The sequence below is a fragment of the Apus apus genome, chromosome 8, assembly GCF_020740795.1.
Source record: "Apus apus isolate bApuApu2 chromosome 8, bApuApu2.pri.cur, whole genome shotgun sequence".
NCBI lineage: Eukaryota > Metazoa > Chordata > Aves > Apodiformes > Apodidae > Apus > Apus apus.
Genome location: NC_067289.1, coordinates 2,876,341 through 2,893,852, shown reverse-complemented (window position 1 = coordinate 2,893,852; position 17,512 = coordinate 2,876,341). Strand labels below are relative to the sequence as shown.

Genomic DNA, 17,512 nt, shown 5'->3' with positions numbered 1-17,512 from the left:
GGCTGGGCCAGGGGGTCTCTGGGGACACCTGCACAAACACACCTGGGGCTGGGGATGGGGCTGGGGGTCTCTGGGGACACCTGCACAAACACACCTGGGGCTGGGGATGGGATGGGGCTGGGGGTCCCTGGGGACACCTGGGGCTGGGGATGGGATGGAACAGGGGGTCCCTGGGGACACCTGGGGCTGGGGATGGGCTGGGCCAGGGGGTCTCTGGGGACACCTGCACAAACACACCTGGGGCTGGGGACGGGCTGGGCCAGGGGGTCCCTGGGGACACCTGGGGCTGGGGATGGGATGGAACAGGGGGTCCCTGGGGACACCTGGGGCTGGGGCTGGGATGGGGCTGGGGGTCCCTGGGGACACCTGCACGAACACACCTGGGGCTGGGGGCAGGGCTGGGCGCGGCGGAGCCGGGGGGGTTGGACCAGATGGTCTTGAAGGGCTTTTCCAACCCGAGTGATGCTGTGAAACCGGGGTAGCTTGACTGACCCCCCACCCCGGGACCCTCAGGGCCCAGAACCCCCGATCCCCAGACCCCGAGACCCCCGGGACCCTCAAGACCCAGAACCCCCGACCCCCGGACCCCAACACCCTCAGGGACCCGTGACCCCCAGACCCCCGAGACCCTCAAGCCCCAGAACCTGCGACCCCCAGACTCAGAGACCCCCAGGGCTGGGACCCCAGACCCCAAGACCCCCGGGACCCTCAAGCCCCAGAACCCCCAACCCCCAGACCCCGAGACCCTCAGGGCCCCGCGACCCCCGGACCCCCAGATCCCTGGGACCCACGACCCCCGGGACCCCTGGACCCCGAGACCCCCGGACCCGCGAGACCCTCAAGCCCCAGAACCTGCGACCCCTGGACCCCGAGACCCCCGAGACCCCCAGGACCCTCAGGGCCCGGACCCCGAGACCCCGGGTCACCGGGACCCCATAGACCCCGAGACCCGGAGACGCTCAAGCCCCAGAACCTGCGACCCCCGGACCCCGAGATCCCCGAGACTCCCAGGACCCTCAGGGCCCGGACCCCGAGACCCCCGGTCACCGGGACCCCACAGACCCCGAGACCCCCGAGACCCCCGGGACCCGCGACCCCCAGACCCCGCGACCCCCGAGACCCTCAAGCCCCAGGACCTGCGACCCCCGGACCCCGAGACCCCCAGGACCCTCAGGGCCCGGACCCCGAGACCCCCGGTCACCGGAACCCCATAGACCCCGAGACCCCCGAGACCCCGAGACCCCCGGAACCCGAGACCCCGGACCCCGAGACCCCCAGACCCTCGAGACCCCCAGACCCCCGAGACCCCCAGGGCCCGGACCCCGAGACCCCCAGACCCCCGAGACCCCCAGACCCCCGAGACCCTCAGGGCCCGGACCCCGAGACCCCCGGACCCCGAGACCCCCGGACCCCGAGACCCCCGGAACCCTGGTTCCCCGGAACCCTGGTTCCCGGCCGCCTGTTTCCCCGGCCGCCTGGTTGTGCGCACGGCGGGCATGGCGGGCATGGCGGGCCGGCTGGAGCCGCACCTGCAGGCCCTGCGGCGGGAGCTGCCCGGCCCCGCCGTGCTCTCCGTGCTGCTGGCGCTGCTCGTCGTCGCCGTCACCATCCGTGAGTGGCGGCCCCGCGGGGCGGGGGCGGGGGGGAACCTGCCGGTCCGGGGCTCGGCGGGGCCGGGGCGGGGGGGCTGAGGGGTGGGCTGAGGGATGTGGGGGCTGAGGGGCCGGTGAGGGGCTGAGGGGTGGGGGGGCTGAGGGGCTGGTGAGGGGCTGAGGGGTTGGTGAGGGGTGGGTTGAGGGGCTGAGGGGCCGGTGAGGGGCTGAGGGGCCGGTGAGGGGTGGGTTGAGGGGCTAGTGAGGGGTGGGTTGAGGGGCTGGTGAGGGGTGGGTTGAGGGGCTGAGGGGCCGGTGAGGGGTGGGTTGAGGGGCTAGTGAGGGGTGGGTTGAGGGGCTGGTGAGGGGTGGGTTGAGGGGCTGGTGAGGGGTGGGTTGAGGGGCTGAGGGGCTGGCGAGGGGTGGGCTGAGGGGCTGAGGGGTGGGCTGAGGGGTGGGGGGGCTGAGAGGTGGGCTGAGGGGCTGGCGAGGGGTGGGCTGAGGGGCTGGGATGGGTGGGCTGAGGGGCCGGTGAGGGGCTGAGGGGCCGGTGAGGGGCTGAGGGGTGGGGGAGCTGAGGGGTTGGTGAGGGGCTGAGGGGCTGTTGAGGAGCGGAGGGGCTGAGGGGATGGTGAGGGGTGGGCTGAGGGGATGGTGAGGGGTGGGTTTAGGGGATGGTGAGGGGTGGGTTGAGGGGCTGGTGAGGGGTAGGTTGAGGGGCTGAGGGGCCGGTGAGGGGTGGGCTGAGGGGCTGCTGAGGGGCTGAGGGGCCGGTGAGGGGCTGGTGAGGGGTGGGCTGAGGGGCTGGTGAGGGGCTGAGGGGCCGGTGCGGGGGGCTGAGGCGCTCCCCGCTCTCCCGCAGTGATCTGGAGGGCGGTGCAGGGCAGGAGGAGCAGCCGGAGGGCGGTGCTGCTGCTGGGCCTCTGCGACGCGGGGAAGACGCTGCTTTTCGCCCGGGTGAGCGGGGGAAGCCCGGGGGGACTGCCCGGCTCCCACCGGCTGGGCTGCCCTCCTGCCCAGGGGAAAGGGGCTCCGGAGGGTTTGAGGGCAGCCTGGGCGTTCTTCTTGTTTGAGCCACGTGGGGATCCAGCAGATAAGGGGCTGGAGCACAGGTCTGAGGAGGAGCAGCTGAGGGAGCTGGGGGTGTCCAGCCTGGAGACCAGGAGGGAGGGGAGACCTGCTGGCTCTGCAGCTGCCTGAGAGGAGGTTGGAGCCAGGGGGGTCGGGCTCTGCTCCCCAGGAACAAGTGACAGAACCAGAGGAAACAGCCTCACGTTGTGCCAGGGGAGGTTTAGATGGGATATCAGGAGAAACTTCTTCCCCAAAAGGGCTGTCAGGCCCTGGCCCAGGCTGCCCAGGGCAGGGGGGGAGTCCCCATCCCTGGAGGGGTTTCCAAGCCCTGGAGATGGTGCTGAGGGACATGGGGCAGGGGTGGCCTGGGCAGGGCTGGGGGAACAATTGGACTTGGTGACCATAAATGTCTTTTCCAACCAGAGTGATTCTGTGATAAACAGTGAAGGTTTTTTTCTTAAGAAGTGGTTTTTTTATAATCTTTGGGGGGAAAAAAAAAACAAACCAACAAACCCAGAATCGTTTCACACACACAGGCTGAGACCAGAGGTGTCAGCTCAGTTACTTCTGACAGATGACTTGGGTGTCTTGAGTGGGTGAAATGTGATGCCAGTGTTCCTCCAGCCTCCTTTGTCTGAAAATGCCTCCTTTGTCTGAAAATGCCTCCTTTGTCTGAAAATGCCTCCTTTTCCCCCAGCTCCTGACAGGCAAATATCGTGACACCCAGACCTCGATAACCGACAGCTCAGCTGTGTACAGGGTCAGCAGTGACAAGGTGAGAGGGGGGTCTGCCTGTCTCTTGTCTCTGTATCCTACAGCCCTCTGCTGCCTTTGGTTTCCTGTGCTCAGCCTGCTGGGTGTTCTTTGTGTTGCTCAGTCTTCCCAGCTTGGAATCATTTCCTGGTTTGGTCCAAGTGCAGGACTGGATTTTTCTAGGCAGTGGGTGCAGAGAAAGTAGGGAGGCTCTGAGGGACTCCTCATGTCTGCTGGTGCTTGGGTTTTGTCTTTGCTTGTCAAATTGTGCAGCCTGAATGTCACATCTGTGTGTTGTGATCGTGAGCAGCCTAGGGGAGAAGGACCTTGAGGGGGGTGGTGGATGAGAAGCTCAAAACGAGCACCATGTGCTGGAGCCCAGAAACCAACCCTGTCCTGGGCTGTGTCACCAGCAGCGTGGGCAGCAGGGCCAGGGAGGGGATTGTCCCCTCTGCTCTGCTCTGGTGAGACCCCAACTGGAGAATTGTGTCCAGTTCTGGAGCCCCCAACACAAGAAGGACATGGAGGTGCTGGAGAGAGGCCAGAGGAGGTCACAGAGATGATCCAAGGGCTGGAGCAGCTCTGCTCTGGAGACAGGCTGGGAGAGTTGGGGTGTTCAGCCTGGAGAAGAGAAGGCTCCAGGGAGACCTTAGAGCACCTTCCAGGGCCTGAAGGGGCTCCAGGAAAGCTGGGGAGGGGCTTGGGACAAGGGCAGGGAGGGAGAGGACAAGGGGGGATGGATGAAAACTGGGAGAGGGAGATTGAGGTGAGACATGAGGAGGGAATTCTGGAGTGTGAGGGTGGTGAGAGCCTGGCCCAGGTTGCCCAGGGAAGCTGTGGCTGCCCCATCCCTGGCAGTGTTGAAGGGCAGGTTGGATGGGGCTTGGAGCAGCCTGGGCTGGTGGGAGGTGTCCCTGAAGGGAAATGCAGAGGTTCTTTTTATATTTGTGCCTCTGAGATTGAGCAGACAGGAGGCGTTTGGAAGGGGAGAGGTCCTGGAATGCTGCAGTGCCCAGCTGCTGCTTTCCTTTTGTTAAGTTGTAGACCAGGCTTCCATGAAAACCCAAGAACAGTGGGTAGGTGGGGGCTTTGGCAGGGTTCCCTCCCCTCTGGAGAACAACAAGGTTATCTGGAGAGTGGTGACGTGGCCCTTCCTGGTCATATCTCAGAAGCACCTGGGAGGGTTTGTTCTCCTCAGGGGCAGTGCTGTGGCTGGCAGCCTTAGGGAAAGGAAACAGTTGTGGATTTTGCTTGGAAAGGTCTCTTGCCAGGGCATTTTTGTGTTAATCCCAGTTTGGATGTTGCAGTCCTGGGGATGAGAAATGGATTGGACCTGCTCTGTCCTCTCAGCTCTGGTGGCCCTTTGCTGGTGCTGTCCTGCCCAAGTCCTAGTGATGAATGTTCTCAGCATTCCTCCTCTGAATCCTTTGGGCTGGTTGGAGACACAGCACCTTGTGGGGGAGTTCCATGCCTGGTGTGGAGATTCCCTTGCCCTCTGCTGCCCCAGTGTTGTCCCCAGAGCAGGGTCTGTCACCTGGTCTGCGAGAAGCCAACCCACACATAGACAAGCTCCTTGCTTTAGTACCCAGTTCAGCACAGAAAAGGGAGCAGGGGGGTGTTCCAGAAAGCAAGCTCAGCTTCCCAAAACACCCAAAGGTGCCACTTTTATGAGCAAAAAAGGTGGGAAAGAACTTGAACCTTATTCTATCATTCACACACGACTGGTCAACTCATCCCTCCCTTCCATTTCAAGTGAGAATGACAAGAATGTCACCACACCTGCTCCAAGGGTGGGGGGGCTTCTTGTTAGTAGGGGTCCCTCTGGCCTGGGGGTGTGTCTTTTATTCTGCTCATGGCTCATTAATATATTAATATGGTGATTACAACGACTCATTAATAGATTAATACGATGGTTTCAATGACTCTGTGTGTTTTTCCCCAGTGCTGCAGGCTGTCCCCAAGACAAGCTGTGGGCAGAGCTCCTGTGTCCACCCCTTCCACCTGTCCTGCAGGTGTCCTGTCTCAAGGCCAGGCTGTTTTTCCCCAGCTGGAATCTGTTTTTTGTCCAGTCCTTCCTGTTTCACTGCTCTCCAGGCCCTGGTTTTTATTCTGCGTGTCCCTCATCTTCTATGGGATTTTCCCTCTCTCCCCAAATGTTACTTATTTCAGTGGATAACTGACATTACCAACACTGGGCTGACTGGATCCCACTGGTTTTCCCTGGTGACAGGTACCCCTTGCTGAGGTGTTGCTAATTCCTTCTTGTTCTGTTCCCAGAGCACTAACGTGACCTTAATCGACCTTCCAGGCCATGAGAGTCTGCGGCTTCAGTTCCTGGAGAGGTTCAAGGCTGCAGCCAGGTAACTTGGAGGGGGTTGGCAGGGGAGGAAGGGGGACAGGGGACACTTGGGACAGGGATAAAATTCATCTGTGGTGCTGGAGATGCTGTGAGCTGGGCTGGGATCCCTCTTGTGTGATGGTGCCCTGAGGGTCCAGAGCTCAGCGGGAACAGCAGGGGCTCGTTCTTCTGTTGTACTGCAGGGGCAAATGGTTGCAGAGCTCCAGGCCTGCCACATGTTCTTTTCTCTTTCTTCTAGAGCCATCGTGTTTGTGGTGGACAGTGTGGCCTTCCAGAGGGAGGTGAAGGATGTGGCAGAGTTCCTGTACCAGGTCCTGGTGGATGGCACCGTCCTCAAAAACGCTCCCGCGCTGCTGATCGCCTGCAACAAGCAGGGTAACGTGGGGTCCTGGGATGGGCTGGGTTGGAAGGGACCTTCAACATCATCTAGATCCAACCCCCTGCATGGGCATCTCCCCCCTGCATCTCCCACTAGAGCAGGTTCTAAATCTCCCCTCTCCCAGTTTTCATCCATCCCCCCTTGTCCTCTCCTTCCCTGCCCTTGTCCCAAGCCCCTCCCCAGCTTTCCTGGAGCCCCTTCAGGCACTGGAAGGTGCTCTAAGGTCTCCCTGGAACCTTCTCTTCTCCAGGCTCAACACCCCAACTCTCCCAGCCTGGCTCCAGAGCAGAGCTGCTCCAGCCTTCTGAGTATTTCTGTGGCCTCCTCTGAACTCTCTCCAACAGCTCCATGTCCTTCTTCTTTTGGGGGCTCCAGAACTGGACCCAGCCCTGCAGGGGGGATCTCACCATAATAGAGTAGAGGGGGAGAATCCCCTCCCTGTCCCTGCTCTCCATGCTGCTTTGACCAGCCCAGGATGTGGGTGGTTTCTGGGGTGCAGGTATCACGTGCTGCCCTGTGAGGGGCATTGGCTTCAGTCCTTGAGTGCTGGGTGTTCATGTTATGGATGCTGAATTTCTTAGGAGTTGGGACTTCAGCAAAATTTAAGTGGGAAATCAGTTGTAAAATGGAGTACTGAGCAGAAGCATTTCTAGTAGCCACTGGAAGAATTCTTAGGTCAGGTATGTCTGGTAGCTGTGCAGAGAAACACCACTTGGGAGAGCTACAGCTTTTTATATGGGCTTCAGTAAGACAGGTGGCTTTCTGCTTGTGCAGAACCTTCATCCTCAGGCTGTAGGGGGCAGAAGATGGGATTGACTTGACTGTGATGAACCCTCTCCGTGCACTTGGTAGCTTCAGTGTGTGGTTTAGCTGCTAGAACTGTGTGTTCTCTCTTGATTGGACTAGCAGGAACATTCAGTGACTGGAAAAAGGGCTAAGTTTTCAGATCCCTGCATCGTCACCTTGAAGAACAACCTGAAGCTTTTGGCCAGTATCAGGTTGGCTTGCTTAGTTCTGAATTCTGACATAAAACCAGAGAGCTGATTTCTTTATATTTTCTCTCTCTAGATGTCACCATGGCAAAATCAGCAAAACTTATTCAACAGCAGCTGGAGAAAGAGCTGTAAGTATGAAACTGGATCTGAAACCCCCCTGACCTTCTCTGTTCTCCTTTCTGTCTCTTGCCTCAGGGCTCAGTCAGCTTCCTTGAGCCACATCTAAGTTGACTGAAGGAAAAGATCAGTCTGTTTTGTCTGTGTAGGTGTGATCAGGATGAGAGAAGATTGCTTTCCAATCCTTTCCTAAGAGCTGCCATCCCTAGGCTAGGTGATACCTCCAGGGCCCTGTCCTCCCTCAGGTACAGGCAGGGTTGGCTTCCAGATGTCAGACTTTCTGTGAGTGGTGTAAAGAGCAGATTAGCTCTGCTGGGTTGTCCTGGTCTGGTTTGCAAAGCTGGAGAGCTGGGGAGAGCAAGTCATGGTTTGCTAACAGGTTCTTGCTCAGCAAGGAAGGACATTCACCTGGGAAGACAAATGATGGATGATCATGTTAAGTTGTAGGAGGAAGTGGAAGGAGGAGAATATGGCTGTCAGACTGTGCTCCCTTGTGAGGTGGCAGCTTTGCAAGGTCTCTGGGGAGACCTTAGAGCACCTTCCAGTGCCTGAAGGGGCTCCAGGAAAGCTGGGGAGGGACTTGGGACAAGGGCAGGGAGGGAGAGGACAAGGGGGGATGGATGAGATTGAGGTGAGACATGAGGAGGAAGTTCTGGAGTGTGAGGGTGGTGAGAGCCTGGCCCAGGTTGCCCAGGGAAGCTGTGGCTGCCCCATCCCTGGCAGTGTTGAAGGGCAGGTTGGATGGGGCTTGGAGCAGCCTGGGCTGCTGGGAGGTGTCCCTGCCCATGCAGGGGGCAGGATCTGGATGATCTTGAAGGTCTCTTCCAACCCAAACCAGTCCTATGTATGAGCTGCAGCTCAATGGGAGGGGACAGGCAGAAGATTATATTTTAAGCTATATTTAGTCTTTGTCCATGAACGTTCTGCCTGTGGGAATAGTTGCAGTTGAATCAAATCTGCCCTGGGAGGAGACATCTGTGCAGCTCTTGTGCTGTGGTGGCCTTCTCCACCGTTTTGCTTCCCCGCACTCACTGGGCTGGATGTTTTGCCTCCTGTGGGTCCCCTTTGCTGGGTTGCAGTTGGTGACCTGGGGCAGGGTGCTCCTGTGGGTGGCAGGGGGAGTGGAGCTCTTTGCTCTCCAGACATGGCATGTGGCCATTTTGTTGCCAAGTGTTGCACTTGGCAGTAGGAGGTTCATGGTTGGACTTGATGGTCTGAATGACCTTCTCCAACCTACCTGTTTCCATGGGTCTCTAGGCAGTCTGCCAGATAGTCAAGCTTTCTAGGAAAACAGGCATTCCCTGGTTCAGGAGTTGGGTTTCTGGGTAGGTTCTACCTGCCCTGTTGGGCAGTGTTATTCCTGCAGGTTGGCAGGTTGCTGCCATCCTCTCCCTGTGCTTGGATGTCCTTGTGTGGAGAACCCTAGGAAGTGTCTGCTCTCTTATTCCTTAACTCCCACTTCTGGGCAGTGTTGTTCCTTTTCCTGTGCCCCATTCCTTTAGTTCCCTCCTGTGAAGAAGGAGTAGCTGGAGCTGACTGAGAGCAGGTCCTGCCAGGCTCCTCTGTCTCTGGAAAATGCAGCAGTCCAGCTGTGAGGCAGAGACCTGGGGGGAGACTGCTGTTTGTTTCTGTGCCTGGAGCAACCCCTGGGCTTCCCCCTCTTTGCTTTTTGGGACCTCTGAGGCAGTCAGTGCCTCCTTCATCTGTTGGACTTCTCCATCTCCCTCTGCTGCCTGTGCCTTGGAGGCCTGAGGAGTGTGGACAAGCAGGTCCATCCTTCCTCCCCACGTGTGGCAGGGAGTTGAGGTGCTGCAGCAAGATGAAGGGTGTAGCAGGAGTGACACTGCAGCCTGGCCCTTGGGCAGGCATTGACCACTGGAGCAGTGGGGAGACTCCATCCCCCTCCCAGTCTCCACAGGGATTTGTCACACTCCTGTGCCAGTAGGATGAACCCCTGCATGATCCCTGCTATCATGGTGCTCTCTTCCCAGTTAACCCCTTAAACTAGTACAGATCCTGATCTCTGTGGGATAAACTGCAATTTCTGGGGACTGGTGCCCATGGTGGGGATATTGGAGAAATTCAGATGAGGACATCATCTTCTGACTCTTGCTGTTGTTGATCACAGAAAAGCTGTTCAACCACCCTCTCCTCCTGTCTGCCATGCTCCCTTGAGCCTCTCTGCACTTGTGCCTTCCTGTGGGTGTTCAAGAGAAGCAGGCAAAGTAGCTTTGCCTGTGTAGAGCTGTGGGACCTTGGTGTGTCCTGCTGATGGAGCTGGATCCAACACATCTCAGCAGCTCTGGTGCAGGTGATGTTCCCCTGGCTCACAGTTCCTGACCCTTTCCCTTCTCTGTCCGCAGCAACACCTTACGAGTGACCCGCTCTGCAGCCCCCACCAGTCTGGATGGCTCAGCCACTGGGGTCCCTGCCCAGCTGGGAAAGAAGGGCAAAGACTTTGACTTCTCCCAGTTGCCCATGAAGGTGGAATTCGTGGAGTGCAGCGCACGGGGCAGCAAGGGAGAGGAGGGAGATGCTGACTTCGAGGGCCTGGAGAAGTGGCTGGCCAAGGTTGCCTGAAGGGAGAAGGGCAGGGCTGGAGGGAGGGCCCTGGGGAGGCTGGGGGACAGGACACTTGGGGACTGAAAAGAACAAGGTGGTTTGAAGCTCTCAGATCTCATCTTGCTGTAGAAAGAAGAAGCTTAAGCTGGAAAGCAATGTGTCTTCCTCTGCTGCTTGTGGGCTTGGGAGCAACGTGACACGACTGCTGGTGCCCCTTTCCTCTGTCTCTGTCACACTGCAACAGGTTTTTCCTCCCCCCTCTGCCTTTGTCTTCCCCTGGGATGCTGACCCTTTGGGCTTCTGCATTTCCTTAATCTTTAGGCTTTTCTTTTTGTAGTTGCTAGGCAAATGAGGAAGGAGTGCACTGCCAGCTGAGTTTGTCTTCTGCCTTGGTTGAACCTTGCAACCCTGTGACCCCTTGGAGCTGCAGTCCCCTCCTGATCCACTTCTTTTCCTTAGCCTCTTGCTGCCTAGGATCACTCTGCACATCATCTTTGCTGTCCCAGCCTGGTCTCCAGGCTCTGTTGGACAATCATTGAGGAGAGTGTAAGAAGCTGTTGACCTCTGTCTCCTCCCTTCCTGTTCTTCCAAAGTGGTGCCAGTCCCATCTCTGTGGATCTGGACTGGTCTGTTCCATGCCAAACCCAGGCTCACTGCCCTGCCAGTGTCTTGCTGTGGTGTCCATGGTTTCCACTGCTGGATAATTCTTGAGAGTTTTTCTTTAACTAAGGGCTGTGTCCCCCCCACAGATGTTCAGGAACACTCTCCAAGTGGCAGAGTTGGGTCTTACAGGAAGGTCTTAGCTTGAAGCTCTGAGGTGGGCATGTTTGTAGGTCCATACCTACATGGTGGGTGAGATCTGGCATGAGAGGCATCTGCTGAGCAGTCCCCTGCCTGGCTCCTTCAGGAAGGTGTTTGATGTGTGTTGTGTCAGCAGTTGTGGCAAAGTGAGAGGGAAAGTCAAGGAGCTGTTGGCATGTGAGTGGGGTTCCTCCTGAGGAAGATGTTCCACGAAGAGGGGAAGGAGACTGAAGATTGGTTGGTCTGGTTTGTGGTGTTCAAAGCCAAAGCTTCTGCTGTTGGATCTTGCAGGGAGGGCTCAGGGAATGGCTGTCACTAGCTGTGGCAGTGGACTCAGCAGGCTTTGGAGTGTTGGAGGCCTCTGATCCAGCATCCTCCTGAGCTTTCCAGGGGACATCTGCTCTCCTCCTTCCCATGCTCAGGCCAGGAGCATCAGGGAGATGATCCAGCAGCATTGGTGTTGGGCAGATGGGAGCCAAGCCCCTGGTGCTGAGCTGGATGTTCAGCTTCCCATTCTGCCCAGCCTTGAAGCACAGCAGCAGTTTCAGGCTCAGAACTGCCCTGCCCAGCAGCTTCCCATGGCTTTGTGCTCCATGGGGACCTGTTGCTGTGCAGCACCTGGGAGAGGATGGTTGCTCTCCATGCTGCACATGGTGAGGTTCTGTGGCATTGGAACCTGTTTTGTTGCTTCCCCTTTTGTTTCAGGGTAGGAGGGAGCAGCTGGCTCCTGCTAGACCTTTTTTTGTCCTTTGCTGACTCCTCTCCTCTCTGGTTTGATGTTTCCTCAGCTGATCTGTTTTCTTTTCCTGCCTGTCTGGGGCATCCTCTGCCTCCCTTGTAGCATTGCCAAGCGTTAGGAATGCTGGGAAGACCAGGAACAGTCCTCAACAAAGGCTCATATAATGAAGCTGGGCCTTGCATTTCTAGTCTTAGGAACCCAGTGGCTCTTCTGCTGTCCATGCACAAGGTGGCAAGGGTTATATTTACAAAGTATGTTATGTTCTTACCTTTCCTGCAGTTGGCACATGTTTGTCAGGCCTTGAACTCCTTCAGCTGGAGCTCCTTCCTAGGCTGCCTGCTTTGAATCCCTCATGCTGGGGATATTGCTCTTGCTTTGGGTGGTTATTCTGCTTGCTCTTGGAAAGCAGGGGCCAAGCACCAGCCTCTGCTGGCTGATGGGGGAAGTAGTGTGAGGCCAGGGTTAGTTTAAGTGACTAGAAGTATTCCTTAAATACATTTTTTTATGCTTAAATGTTGATTCTCAAGTCTTGCTTGTTCCTGTTTGCCTTGACTCTGCTCAGTGGTGTCTAATCCACGTGGCCTGGGGCTTTGCTGCTTCTGCTCAACACGACCTTGGAGATCAACCTTCCTGCTTGGTGCTCCAGGTCTTGTAAAAAAAACCAAACAGTCATTGCACATGGGGCTTTTTTTGGGCTTCATTTTTACTCTGTCGTCTGAAATGGTAGAGACTTGATAACCCTGTAGCAAAAAACCAAAACCCTCAGCTGCTCCTGCTCAGACTTGTGCTCCAGCCCCTTCCCCAGCTCCGTTGCCCTTCCCTGGACACACTCCAGCCCCTCCGTGTCCTTTCTGTAGTGAGGGGCCCAGACCTGACCCCAGGATTCAAGGTGGGGGGGACCATTCCTGCCCTACTCCTACTGGTCACACTATTCCTGATCCAGGCCAGGAGACTGTTGGCCTTCTTGTCCTCCTGGGCACACTGTTCTATTCAGCTGTTGCCAACCAACACCCCTCAGGTCTTTTTCCACAGGAGAATTTGCAGCCAGTCCTCCCCAAGCCTGTTGTGTTCCATTGTGACCCAAGTGCAGGACCTGGCACTTTGGCCTTGTTGAACCTCCTCCAGTTGGCCTTGGCTCGTTGATCCAGCCTGTCCAGGTCTCCCTCTGTGTGACATTCCTCACCTTGGGCAGACCAACACTCCTGCCCCATTTGGTGTCACAGGGAAGGTTCCTTCTCCTTTTCCATCCAGCGATGCACTCAGCATCTGCAGGATGCAACCTGCTGGTGGGAGCAGCTTGGGGGAGAGCAACAAAGCACCAGAGTTGGAAAAAGTGACCTTTATTTTGTGGCTTTTTTTTTTTTAAAAAAAGAGCAACAAACCTCCCCAAAATGTTCTGCACTGAACCCCTAAGTGACAACTCATCACTCCAGACGGGTGCGGCGTCCACGCTGACCTCTGTGAGGGGTGCAGGGGAGGGGGGACACAGGGCAACCCCCCCGCACCCCCAAGCTGGCAGCCATCTCCCCTGCTCCTGTCCCAGCTAGGAGGGCCTCACCCAGCTGGAAATGTCACATCAGAGCAGGGACCACTGCTCACAGCAGGTACTTCTCTAGGTGCGTGGCTCCAGCCCCTGCCTGCCTCCTGCTCCAGCTGGTGGGGGCTGCCCCCTCCCCAAAGAGAGGGGCAGGATGCAGCTGGAGAGCCTGGGAGGAGCCAGTCCCAGGATGGGGCTGGCACGGAGCATCCCTCGGGAGCATCCCTCAGGAGCATCCCTCATGCCATGGGCTGCAAGAGAGGAGCTGGGAGCTGCTGAGGTGAAGTCGCTCCCTCAGGAGGAAAAGCAAACTCCAAAAAGAAAGGACACAAAAGTACTGGCAGTGGGTTAAGGGGGTGTGTGGAGTCAGTCCTTGGGTGGGCTACACCAGCCCTGCTGCCTTCTCCTGCACGTTGTACTCCTTGCTCCTCTTCACCTTCCAGCTGATGAGGGCCAGGAGGATGGTGCCCACCACTTTGTATCCCACCTGCAGCCCTAGGTATCTGTCAGGAGATGGAGCAGGGAGAGAGGCCGTGGCTGGAGGTGGCAGCTCCAGCTGGCACCCCCGTGGGGAACCCCGTGGTCATTCCCAGGGGAGGGGAAGGGGGGGTGGGACACGAGGGCAGGGGTACCTGTTGCGGAGGAAGTCGTTGTTGTAGTAGGCGCAGAAGCGGCGCTGGCTGCACTGCTTCTGCCAGTGGATGCAGGAGGAGTCAATGAGGGCACCAAACATGGCTGGAGCTGGCAGCCAGGCTGTGGAGAAGACAGGATGGGAGTCAGGCTGCCTGCCCTGCCCAGCCTGCAAGCTTCGTCCCCCGAGGAGGTCCTACCCCTGTCGAGCACCCCCACTGCCTTCCCCCATCCCTCAGCAGGAGGTGGGACACTCACCCAGCAGCCTCATTAGTAAGAACTGGACTCCGATGGCAAATGACTTCTCATCCTGGTTCACCACCCTGCAGGGGAGAAGCCACGGGAGGTCATGTATCTTGGCCTGCTCGCACGTGGAAGAGGTCCAAGCTGATCCCAGCCTGGGGAACCCACCATGCCAGGCTTGCAACCTGCCCTCCCCCTTGCTCACCGTAGAACCATCATGTAGAGGGGGTTGTGGGACAGGCAGGCTACCAGGGCAGCAAAGGAGATGAGGAATATGGCAGGAAGGAGCATGTGGGAGCAGCTGAGGGGACAGGAGCCTGTCTTGGCAGAGGACAGCCCGTTCCCAGCAGGGATCAGGGAACAGTTCTTGTAGATCTGTTGGGAAGGATTTGGAAGAAAACCAACCTAAAACTCCTGAAGCCAAGAGGAGGGTTTTTTAGCAGCACAGACCACACCACTTTGTAGAAGACAGATGAGATTTTTCCAGCTCTAATTGTAAGGCCCAACCATGGTGTCCTGCAATGGGACGTGCTGCCCTCCCTGCTCCTCCACCAGACTCCCTGGGCATGACAGCAAATCTTCACTGCACCTTCTCAGGGCTCACATCACAGAAGAACCCAGAATCACCAAGGCTGGAAAAGACCTTTTAAGATCATCAAGTCCAGCCTATGACCAACACCACCACCACATCAGCCAGACCATGGCACTAAGTGCCACCTCCAGCCTTTCCTTGAACACCTCCAGGAAGCTCCTCTGGTAGGCTTCCCTCCCCACCTCAAAAAGAAAAAGGCTCAACCACATCATGTGTCAGGGTTCCTCCAGCATCTCCTCCAGCTCCCACCATCACCAGGGAGTACCTAAGGCGCCCTCTGCTTTGCAGCCCACTCCTCCTACTCACCACTTGCTTGGGGGTGGAAGAATTCAGGCTGCTGTTTGTGCAGCCAGCGAAGCAGGGGGAGATGTACTCCACGTTGTTTTCCCCACACACTGGGTGGAAGATGTTCTCAGAGCAGTGGCACCCACCCGGCATCTTCACCTGCTGCTGGGAACTCAGTGTACTGCCAGGAAAAAAAAAACACACAAGGGGAGAGGGAAGTTAAAAAAATGAAGAAATAGGTCAGGAAGGAGGGGGAAAAAATATATAAAAATAATAATCCCTCTTTCTCTTGAACCAGTTTCCCCATTTGTGTTTGGACTGGGACACTGCCAGCAGCTGGTTGGCCTTCTGCCAGGCCCTGATCCCCTGCAGGTACCTCTGCAAGTGCTCAGTGATCTCCAGTCCTTCTGTTATGTCTGCAAACAAGTCCTCACACATTCTTTCCACCACTCTCCATCCCCCCCCATCCTCTTCCCTCCCCCCCCAAACTCCAGCTGAAAACTAATCAGCCAAATAAATGCCTGGAGAACCGTAGCTGGGCTCCATCCAGAAGTGCACAAACAGATGTGTGAACATTTTCCCCAGCTGGAAATCCCATTCAGACAGAAAACTGGAAGCGGGCTGGTTTCCAAACAAGCTTGACGACAGCGTGGAAGTCAAGAGGCCAGATGGAATGATCTGTCCTGTCTTGTCTTGCTACCTAAGGGACTTCATCTGCTGGAGGAGCAGGGACCTCCCCTTGGGCATGGTGGGATGGGGGCAGAGCTCGTGGTCACCCAGCTGTGTAGCCCACAGCTAGCTGGGGAACAAGGGGGGGGTCCCCACTGCTGCTGGTGCATGGGGGAGAGGTGTTCCTCAGCCCTTCCCCAGATCCGTGGGGCTGGAGGCTGGTGGCCTGGGAAAGGAGGCATCTGTGCAGAAGCTGCTGGCTGGCAGGGCTCTGGGGAATGAGCACCAGGGCTTGACAGCAGGTCTGGGGTAGAGTCTAAATGTGGTTTTTTTTCATCTTAAAAAGACAGGGGAAGAGCCCAAAGTTTCTACCCAGGTGAGGAGAAAGGTGATGGCAGAAGGTGAGCGTGAGGTGACATGGGGGTGAGGTGTCCACGTCAGATGCAGACACAGGTACTAATACTACTAATTTTCCACCCCCCCTAGAAATCCAGAGTGAAAAAAAAAATAAATTAAAAAATCCATCCTGCTGGTTTCCTTTGGAAAATCAGGAGTAAACATCCTCCCAAGGTTTCTGTGCCAGATAGTCCTTAGATCAAGGGATCAAGGAGCAAGCAGCAGAGCGGTGGGATCTACTACAGCTTCCCCTCCCTCCTGCACATTTCCCACCCCCAAGAGCTGGAGGACCTAGAAACAACCCCTGGGCCTGCATTACCTGGGGGGGTAGATCCCATGGATCCTCCCTGTGGAGCAGCCCATGAAGAAAATGGGCAGGCAGATGAGGATGGAGAAGACAAGCACCACCACAGCAAAGCGAGGGATGGCCCGGAGGGAGAAGGCAAAGCGTTTCATGATGATTCCTCCCAAGAGCATCCCCAGAGCTGCTGCTGGCAGGTTCACAGCTCCTGCAGAGGATGGAAGGCGTTAGTTAGGGTCCTGCTCACCAAGCTCTGTGGATCTCATGGTGGTTGGGAGAACCTCCAGAACCCCAGGCTGGTACCCGAGAAACCCTAAACCCAAAGGCAGGTGGTACCTATGAGAAACCTCAGCCTCTAGAGTCTACCTGAGAGATGCAAGATCAAGCTGGGGGTGTCATCACTTGCCCTTGTCCCTACTTTGAGCATCAGAATGAGCCAGACCTGCTTCCCCCCACGTGCTGGGGCTGCACCTTTGCACTGGGAGTGGTTGCTGGCCTGGAGGAGCGAGTGAGCAAATGCAAACGAGCCTGGCCTGCAGCCTTCTCAGATTGACAAAAACATCAACCATCCATGCTGAGAGAGGTGGGGTGTTCAGCCTGGAGAAGAGAAGGCTCCAGGGAGACCTTAGAGCACCTTCCAGTGCCTGAAGGGGCTCCAGGAAAGCTGGGGAGGGGCTTGGGACAAGGGCAGGGAGGGAGAGGACAAGGGGGGATGGATGAAAACTGGGAGAGGGAGATTGAGGTGAGACATGAGGAGGGAATTCTGGAGTGTGAGGGTGGTGAGAGCCTGGCCCAGGTTGCCCAGGGAAGCTGTGGCTGCCCCATCCCTGGCAGTGTTGAAGGGCAGGTTGGATGGGGCTTGGAGCAGCCTGGGCTGGTGGGAGGTGTCCCTGCCCATGCAGGGGGTTGGGACTGGATGATCTTGAAGGTCCCTTCCAACCCAAACCATTCCGAGTCATCTTGAGGTCATCTCTAGGTCTCATTTGAAAATGAGTGTCCAATTACTTCCTCTAAAGGGATTAAAAAGCCTGGGGCACCCGGGCAGGTGTCTTCCTGCTGATGGATATTTCCCACCCTCTGCTGCCTGGCTGTGCTCACCTATGAGGAAGTTGGCATAGGAGGAGGAGACACCATACTGCTTCTCCAGGAACTTGTTGAGGAACGTGGCCAGACCCGCAATGACCGAGGAGAAGCTGCACTGAGCCAGCACCAGGAGGATGAAGAGGGGGTTGAAGAGCAGCCTGAGGAAGATCTTTGGGAATCCTACAGGGAATCAGGAGGAAAAATGTTATTTCAGCCACGTGATCCTCATGTCAGCAACTCCTACTGTGGAAAAAAACCAAACAAACACCCCACCCTGAGACTCTTCCCAGTGAGTTAACACAGGCCATGTCCAAGGCCATGGGAAGATGGAAGGGGAGACACCCTGACTTGGCCAGGCAGCTCTCAGGACCATGGCCAAAGTGCCCTGAAAAACAAGGTGGAGGCTCC

At 57.2% G+C, this 17,512-nt stretch overlaps 2 protein-coding genes across 2 annotated transcripts in view; one reads left to right on the top strand and one right to left on the bottom strand.

The window, feature by feature from the left end:
* Positions 1-1,480: 1,480 nt before the first annotated feature.
* Positions 1,481-11,881, top strand: SRPRB (SRP receptor subunit beta). Its single transcript, XM_051626006.1, has 7 exons — positions 1,481-1,611; positions 2,455-2,549; positions 3,361-3,438; positions 5,694-5,776; positions 6,014-6,150; positions 7,223-7,277; positions 9,630-11,881. Exons 1-7 carry the CDS (start codon positions 1,497-1,499, stop codon positions 9,844-9,846), a joined length of 780 nt encoding a protein of 259 aa, XP_051481966.1. The 5' UTR covers positions 1,481-1,496; the 3' UTR covers positions 9,847-11,881.
* Positions 11,882-12,692: 811 nt separating this feature from the next.
* Positions 12,693-17,512, bottom strand: part of SLCO2A1 (solute carrier organic anion transporter family member 2A1) — a 28,490-nt gene continuing 23,670 nt past the window's right edge. Inside the window, exons 8-14 of the mRNA XM_051625950.1 lie at positions 17,120-17,284; positions 16,040-16,229; positions 14,677-14,836; positions 13,984-14,153; positions 13,794-13,858; positions 13,538-13,658; positions 12,693-13,408 (exon numbers count right to left, since the gene is read on the bottom strand). Of these exons, the coding sequence (XP_051481910.1) occupies positions 13,288-13,408; positions 13,538-13,658; positions 13,794-13,858; positions 13,984-14,153; positions 14,677-14,836; positions 16,040-16,229; positions 17,120-17,284 (992 nt within the window). The 3' untranslated portion in view covers positions 12,693-13,287. The remainder of the gene's footprint in view (positions 13,409-13,537; positions 13,659-13,793; positions 13,859-13,983; positions 14,154-14,676; positions 14,837-16,039; positions 16,230-17,119; positions 17,285-17,512) is intronic.

What these genes read in the sequence shown, in the direction of transcription:
- SRPRB (XM_051626006.1), top strand. Translation starts at nt 1,497, where the DNA reads ATGGCGGGCATGGCGGGCCGGCTGGAGCCGCACCTGCAGGCCCTGCGG. An exon ending in ACAGGGTCAGCAGTGACAAG is followed by an intron (nt 3,439 to 5,693) that starts GTGAGAGGGGGG and finishes TTCTGTTCCCAG; the next exon opens with AGCACTAACGTGACCTTAAT. An exon ending in AGGTTCAAGGCTGCAGCCAG is followed by an intron (nt 5,777 to 6,013) that starts GTAACTTGGAGG and finishes TCTTTCTTCTAG; the next exon opens with AGCCATCGTGTTTGTGGTGG.